The 8,281-nt window shown below is 48.6% G+C and overlaps 1 protein-coding gene across 1 annotated transcript in view; it reads right to left on the bottom strand.

Annotated features, from left to right (window-relative positions):
• MTMR4 (myotubularin related protein 4) overlaps positions 1 to 7,578 on the bottom strand; it is a gene marked incomplete at its 5' end in the record, with an annotated part of 22,217 nt that extends 14,639 nt beyond the window's left edge. The window contains 5 exon segments of the mRNA XM_010024394.1: positions 2,343 to 2,439; positions 3,849 to 4,015; positions 4,238 to 4,320; positions 4,961 to 5,077; positions 7,489 to 7,578. Coding sequence (XP_010022696.1) covers positions 2,343 to 2,439; positions 3,849 to 4,015; positions 4,238 to 4,320; positions 4,961 to 5,077; positions 7,489 to 7,578 — 554 coding nt within the window.
• Between the last annotated feature and the right edge of the window lie 703 nt (positions 7,579 to 8,281).

Below are 8,281 nucleotides of genomic sequence, written 5' to 3'. Positions count from 1 at the left end.
GTGGAAGGTGTCCCTGCCTGTGGCAGAGAGTTGGAGCTGGATGAGCTTTAAGGTCCTTTCCAACCCAAACCAGTCTGTAACTCTGTGAAGATCAAAGCTGAAAATAAGCACCAACACTGAAGGAAAGGTGAACGTTTTTTAACTTTTTGAAGGAATTACATGTGCACCAAACCCACAGATATGAAACAACTCCTGTCTCAGACAGCCTGGGTGCCAATGGGGAATGCCAGAGTGTGTCCATGTCTCAGGGTGCAGAGACAACCCAAGATGAGAGAGCCATGGAGAGATCATGTAATAATTTTGTTACCATTTTATACTGAAATAGGATACTTTTATCAAGACAGAGTTATTATAAGCTTGTGTTGCTCTAAATTTATGATGGCTGTCACCAGGAAGAAGGTAAGTTTCCAGTTAAGGACATCTCTGAACAGACTTAAAAGACATTGAACAAAGCAGTTACCTTGGAGTATCCTGTCTCTGACAATACTCTTTTGCCAAGGCTGGGAAGTAAGAAGTTTAAAAAGTAACCCAAACCCTGTGAACAGAGGCACCTGGTAACGATGAAAAGCCAAGGCAGGATTTAAAGACACACTCCCCATGCAGCAAGAGAGAACTGGTTTCTGAGTTGCACAAGTGCATTACACTACCTTGGAGACCTCAGGATGTCTGCAGGAAGCTGCAGCCTGCCAGGATCCCCAGGTAGGAGCCCAGCAGGTGGAGGGAAGCAGAACCAGGCCTGCACCCAGCTCACTGAGGTTTGTTTCAAGTACTTTCTTCCCTGGTTTGGTTGCTAATAAAACATCAGTCTTTAGAGAAGTTGGCCAACAGCTGAGGTTCGCCAGGAAGTGATCCACAGATGGTAAACCCAAGCTGAACTTTCTGAAGTAGTCAGAGGGAACCACATCCCAGAATCCAGCAGCAAAGAAAGCCTGACTGTTCTCAAAGACACGCAGAGACTGCCCAGGGCAGGGACCTACAGGGCATGCTCTGCAAAACTGAGCAGTTCAGGAAAAGTTTTACTTTACATCCTTGAAGAACCTGTGTAAATGCCATCAAAGTCATATTAACAGTCCAAGAGCTACAAGGTAGTCAGCAAGGCCAAGTAGGAACTCTAAGTCAAGCCCCAAATCTAGCACTTGCTGCCTGGATTCTTGTTGAAAAAAGAACAGGCAGCAAACTGCAGAACTCCACCAGGACTTCCCCAGGCTTCTCAGGGTCTCCACAAGAAAGCAGTGACCTGGAACTGGCCGGTGTAGAGGTGGTGGGGCTGCCTTACAGCTGAGGCAGAGAGAAAAGATGCAGAAATACGAGTAATTTCAAGAAAAGGCTTAAAGGGAAGGCAGAAATGAAAACGTCTGTCCAAGCTTGATAAAATCCTGTTGGCTTAATGCTACCCACTGCAAAGAATGAAGCAGTGCTTCTCCAAGAGCTCCTCCATTCTTCAGGAGAAGACAGGCTGGAATCACTGACATGCTGATGGGAAAGACCTTCTAGGGATCTCCACTCCAATCTCCTGCTCACAGGGAACCATCTCTAACACCAGATCATCCGAGACTTGACCCACTGCAATGCTGGAGAACCCCCACCTCTGGTATCTGCCCCAGTGCAGCACCACACTCCTGGGGAATGCACTTTTTCCCCTCCCATGTCCAGTGTGAACCTCCCAAGCTGCACCTTGTTCAGTTGTCTGTCACTGCCAGCAGAGTTTCAACTCCATCACCTTTGCAAATGCCCTTCCAGCAGCTGCAGGCTGCAAGCAGATCTCCCTTTAGCCTCTTCTGCACCAAACTGACCAAGCCTCACTTGCTCCCAAGACCTCTGAGCATCCCCACAGCCCTCCACCAACCCACCCGGTTCTTAGCAGAGCTGAATCGCTGCCTGACTTCATGAAACCTTTGTGTTCTTCATTTCAAACAGTGTGATCATTTTAGAGAGAGTGACTGACCAGAAAGCTGTTCCTACAATGGACAGTTCCTTCAAGACTCACCAAAGACTTCAAGGCTGAATGCCACCACATTATAAACTACCCAAGTCAGCATTTGCAATTGCTGCTAGCTCTGACAGAACCAGAGTGTTCATGCAGGGACCTAAAATTATCCAGTCTCAACCCCCTTGCCATGGGCTGGGACACCTTCCACTAGATGTTTGGGCTTTATTCCTTTTTTAATTCCACAATGTGAAGGGCAGAAAGAAAGGAGATCTGGCTCATGTTTTGAGGATTATCAACGTCAGGATGGAGGATTGGCTGGAGCCTGACTCACCCACTGCTCTGCATGGGGACTGTGGAGAGGAGAAGGTACAGAAAGAGGAGAGTGGGGAGAGCCTGGTGGTGAAACACTCACTTGTAGTTGTTGTTGATGTCAGAGACGCGCCAGACATTCTGCAAGTCAAAGCCCATCCTTACTAGCTCCATCTCAAACCGGTATTTCACATGGTCTCCTGGAAGAACAGAGCACAGGACAGCTAAACAGAACTGAGGAAATCTGCATGTCAGTGGCAGCCCCATAGCAGCTCTCACAGGCTGGACAGAAACTACAGGACAGCTGATGGCAGGGATCTTGCTTTGGAAGCCAAAAAGACTTCTCCCTCATGGGGGTTCCTCTTTTCAGTTTGAAAGCCAGATCACCTCTCAGTCTCAGGTCATAGAGTGGCATGGAAGCAGCCTTCTCATGTTCATATGGGAGTGTGTGGGGGTTAATTTAATCCACTTTTGCCCTTCTGACAGAGGCAGCTTCCAAATGGACATCAGGAACCCCATGGCAGAGCAGTACTGAGCACCCAATGTGCCTCCTCCTCCCAGACGGCGCTCGCAGAGGCTGACTCAGGGTTTGCTCTCTTATGTTTTTAGCCTCATCTCACAAATTCTGGATGCCTTTGTTGAGTACCAAATCTTGTTAATAAATAAACACTGCCAAGCTCTTTGCCTCATTCATATCCTAGAGCAACAATTTCCACAGGAAGTTTATTTATACTAGAGAGTAATACTTTCTCTAAAGGAAAGGCAGCAAGTATCTCCCAATTGCTGGTGTTCGGGACATAGCAAGGACGTGTAGTCTAGCTTTTCTCTATCAATCAGCTTCTCTTAGGTATCTCCTTCAGCTATACTGTTCAACCCCATCCTGCCATCCCAGCCTGTGTTTGGACATTTCATTCAGGCTACTGCTTCTCTCCTCTAGTATCAGCGCATTTTTAAGTTTAAAGCCAGGTTTGTCACTCATTTTAATCCCCTTTCATTCATGAAGAGGCTGCTTAAAGACAAAGCAACTACAAGTGAACTTTGTGGTCCCAGAGAAGGGAAACTCCCAATCCACATGAGGGCACCACCACAGCTCTGTTTTTCTCTTTATGGGCTCAAAGATTGCAGCTGTGCCTGTAAGGATGACCCAGACATCTCCACGGAGCTGGCCATGTGAATGGCACAGCATTTCTAGGTGTTGGAGAAGTGGCTGGACTCATACTCATTATGCTGCCTCAAAGCCAACAACATTTACTATCCAGGGCCAAGCCTGCTTGAGCTCACTAGCATCATGAGAGTACTGTATGGGAGTATCGGAGGTTTTCTTCATTCACACGGGGAAAGGGAAAAGCTGCTTATGTGTAGCTGGCTCAGAATGTTCCTTATTGTGCTTATTACTATTATTCTTTTATTGTGCCTGATATCCAGATGCATCTGGCCATCAGCTGGATCTCTAGGCCAGGTACAGAATGCCCCTCAGCAAGATGAACTTGGGCTATGGCTACAGCAGAGCTTAAGAGACAGCCAGATATCAGTTTATGAACAACATTTCAAAGTGCACTGCAAGTGCTTCTTGGCAGAAGAGAAGGAAGAGGGCAGGCCAGGAGCCTACCTGGACGGCAGAGATGTGCATGTTGATCCTCCTCATCAACACAGACTCCTAAGCACCATGCATGGTAGGCAAATGCAAAGAGGTCCTCAGGCTTAGCAGGGCGGGCGATGGCTCGAGTCAGCCTCTTCAGCCACTCCTGGCACTGCTTAAAGGTGGAAAAATGGCACCTGCAAACCCAAATGTAAATTCTCCTGAGCGGGTATGTTCATCCAGCCAAGGCACACACATCCAGCTCTGCTCCACTTAACCAGGAAACAGAACAAGCACCAAATGTTAGTAACCTTGGCCATGAACAGCTCAATTCCAGCAGCAGCACAGGGGGAGACACCAGAGCTGATCATGGCAACTAGCCTGCAGAGACATCTACAACACAGCAATAAAACAGATACCTGATCACTTTGGAGTCCTTGCAGACAATGTGAAGCTGGAACATATCCCGGCACTCCACACTTTCCATCATCCTCAAAGGCACCTGCAAGGAACAGATGCAGGGCATAACAACACATACCACATCACATAGACACATCTATTGCAGCCTTGCCTGCAGGCCCATCACGCATAGTCACAGCTCCTTCAACAGTCATGAGCTTCTAGCTCAAACTACAAACCCACTCTGAGGTTTATGAAGCTTCATGACTCAGCATAGAGCCTCCTTCAACAATTACTATTCCGATTTCTATTCTGTCCCTGGGTAGTCTCCCACCTGGGGCAAGTTCCTGACTAAATCATACCCAGACAAGCGCAGGTAACTGAGCCAAACAAAAGCTGCAATAAAAGATGGCAAGTCAAGACAGTGAGAGAAGGCCTCAGGCTCCCACTTTTTGACTCTCGGTTGTTGGTCTCCAGGTAGAAGTCTCATTAAAACTGCCAAGTTTAATGCTTGAATTTAAAGAGAACAGCAAATTAAAAACCTAACTGCTATCCAAAGGAAAACCCCCTCCACCCACCAAAGTGCAGCAGCAAAACAGCAACTGCATGAGACACCATCAGGCTTGACATCCTTCAAGAGGCACAGTTCCTGTGCCACAGACCACAGGAATGGCTTATGCCCCTGCAAAATACTGTGCGAGAGATTATGGTTCAGGCAGCAGAAAAGGCACATCCAGACTTACATTGATCACGGAATCCTTGAATTTGATATGAAGCCGGTAGTTGGAGATGGCGATCACTGCGTCGTTTGCATGGCCAAGGTACTCCACTCCCTCACCCTGCAACACAGTGAATGGGACCTGGAAGGGAGACATCGCTCATTCAAGACACATGTAGGGTACTTTGCGCACCATAAATGCCAAGAGTCACTCTTCCTACTGCCTCCACAGTGCATCTCCTGCAGGAAATCATTCACAGCAACATGCTCATCCTGCACTGAGAGCAGACAACAGCACGGAACAGCACTGGTTCCCACAAAATGGATCTTCTTCCAAAGATGCTTTATGAGCCACTGATCGCCTCCTGATGGATCACATCCTGACAGTGTGACAAGAATGCTGTGAACACTACCTGTGAGCATCTGGCATGAGGGTGCTGTGTGGGGGCAGAGGGATGTACGGTCCCTGCTTTTGGAGAGAGTAAACGCAGGCCTGGCACAAGTGGCAGGATAAAGGACAGGACCTCAGGCACAGCTCAGACATTGGGGAGTGCTCTGCACAGCTCCAGGCAGAGCCTGAGGCGATCAGAGATCTCTGCCCCAAGGCAGAGTGGTGCATACGTGATCCTGCTGCGTCCTCTAAATGAAGGGGGGCTCTTAGCAGCACTGCAAGACCCACTGCTGCCAATCCAGGTAAGTAAACACATCGAGTTTTGCCTAATTTCTGCTAAAAAGGCCCTGAGGGAATTTGTACGGCTGAGGAAATGACACTGAAGTTATCTGGGTTAGAATTAAAAAAACTAAATAAAATCCAGGTAATCAAGTGTCTTTCTGGTTTCCTCCTCAGCCTGGACAGGCCGTGGCTGGTTTTCAAAACAGGGGATGCTGGGACATGACAAGTTTGATTTTATTTTCTTGTAATAAAAAAAAAGGAAAAGGCAGAACAGCCTAAAATTCAGTAGAGTCCTTTGTCCGCAGCCCAGGGCCTCCTGTGTGCCCTGAATGCCACCAACACCGGGCGATGCTGGTAGCCAGCTATGCAAGAAAAGTCACAAAGATTTCTCCTTCCATCCAGAGCCCTTTCCCTGCTCAACAGGGCGCCTGACAGAACAATTAATTACACTGTAATTAGCGCAAGTCAGACCAACTTGTCTTTATTTTGAAGTTGCTTCTATGGCTTGGGTGTACACTGCCTGAAGATTGAACTTCAGGTTTCATGTGTGACAACTGTACTAATAACTTCTCCCTTAAGTTACTTGTACAAAAAACCCAACCTTACACTGGCATCTGTCTGAATATACTCTTCAAAGATTATAATTATTTGACATTAAGGGAATATACTCTCTTTTATTTCTGCAGTTTATTTCTGCATGCTTGCCAGAGCTGTTTTTAGTTGACATGTGTTTCTTCTGCGTATGTGGCTCTTTCACACAGCAACAGAAGGGAGACAGATTAGAAATGGGATGGTAAAACTGAAAGAACTGACAGAGGGAAATCCTGGAATAAACTGAGAGGTGCCCAAATACAGCCTCTTATCAAGCCTTTCACACTTCACTCTACATTAAAGTAACAACTGACTGAAGGCAAGTTACCCTTTGGGAGGGCTGAACTTTTATGTTCCTCCAGAGAGACTACAGCAGATTCCATTCTTCTCCAGGTCATCTCAGCTCAGACTCCTCTCAGTGGCTTCCCCTCCCCAAGGCTGCAGACCTGCACCTTGACCCTGTGCAACAACTCAGCCACATCCACCCCTTTAAGTCAGTCCTGCCACCACCACATTTCAGACCTTGCCTTTATCAGCACCATTCACCAAGGTGATGCCAATCATTGAGCAAACTCGAATACAGCAGCAGCAGTGAGAACACACAACTGAGCCTGGCTCCAGCCACAGGGGGAGGACAATGAGCATTGGGCAATGTTACAGGAAGCCACAATAACCAGGAGGCTCTGGCTCCCCTGCTCACAGTACCGCCTTTCTGCACAGCAGCAGCAGTACCCAGGTCTCCTTCAAGGGCTTTTTGCGGTGGGAGCCTGGCACCATATGGAGATTTCTCTTTCCAACAGCTCTGCTGCAGGAAAATGCCAGGACAATGTGTACTAGGCCCAGCTCAGCCATTGCATTGCACACTAGAGTTGCGCCGAGCACAGCCCAGCCCCAACACTCAGCCTGTCCCAGAGAGCATCTACCTGCTGCAGAGCTCTGCAGGCAGCCCCGCGGTTCCGGACTGTCAGCGCAGGCAGACAGGGAACACCCAGCACAGTGCTGGATTGCATCATGCCACTTCCAAGAGGCAGAGGAGACGCTGTATGGATCGCAGCGCCTTGGCAGGGCTGGGAAGGCTGGGCCGGGGCACACAGAGCTGCCATCAGCAGCCTCCACACATGCACACGGAAGGACCTGGCTGGTCCAAATGTGACCCATGGCTCTGGCCAGCCCACAGCCTCCAGAACAGGTCCTGGGCTGCGGAACTGCCCTTGTGTTTCACACTGCCACAGTCGAGCCTGACACAACTGCCGCATCCCAAAGCTGTTTCGTGTTTCTTACTTCCTTACCTGCAATGACTCTTCCTCTTTTATGAGCTCCTTTGGGGGGAACAAGTCCTTGGCCTGGATATACTCCAAACTGGGAGGGCCCTCCTCACCCTGCATTACAAACAAAACACACATTGAGACAGGCCCCAGCCAGCACGTGTCATGAAAAGCCCAAAATCAAAGATGCTGGATGTTCTTGGCACCCCAATACCTTGGAGACCCCCTGGGCCTGTGCATGGCAACAGCTGTTCTGCCTCTGGACCACACTCTCTGCACTGCAGGACCCAGCAGTTCCTCTGGCTGTTGCAGAAAACCCACAGCACAGTGAAAGACTGAGGCAGGTCTCCAAGTCCTGTCTTCCAACTGTGTGGCATTTGGAAGCCAAGCAGATACACCTGGACCATGCACAGGATCTTGAGCTAGTGTGATTTGTCACATCAAATGTTACCCCATCACCTTCACTACGGCACCACAGCAGAAGCACTGTGACACAAAAGGGTTTCCATCTACAGTCCAACTTCGACCTGCTCTTCCTCCTATGTTGATAAGGACTGCTTGCTTTTGGGAGTTTTCATTTTCACTCTTAGCCCAAAGGGATCTGGGAAGAACCTAAAGCTTTTTGAGGAGAATAAGCAGGGTGAAATGTAACTCTGTAAGAACTGCATCTAAGTGCACCCAATTCACAACATGTCACTACTGGTGACAGCACCCAGGGCATTCCTCCTCAGGACAGTCTGACCTGCCACAGAGGCCTCAGAAGTGGTCTAAGAGGACACAGAGTTGGAACTGGATTATCTTTAATGTCCATTCCAAC

Source organism: Nestor notabilis, unplaced genomic scaffold, assembly GCF_000696875.1.
Source record: "Nestor notabilis isolate BGI_N333 unplaced genomic scaffold, ASM69687v1 scaffold6021, whole genome shotgun sequence".
Lineage (NCBI taxonomy): Eukaryota > Metazoa > Chordata > Aves > Psittaciformes > Psittacidae > Nestor > Nestor notabilis.
Note: the sequence above shows the minus strand (reverse complement) of the source record. Positions and strands in the feature narration are given on the sequence as shown.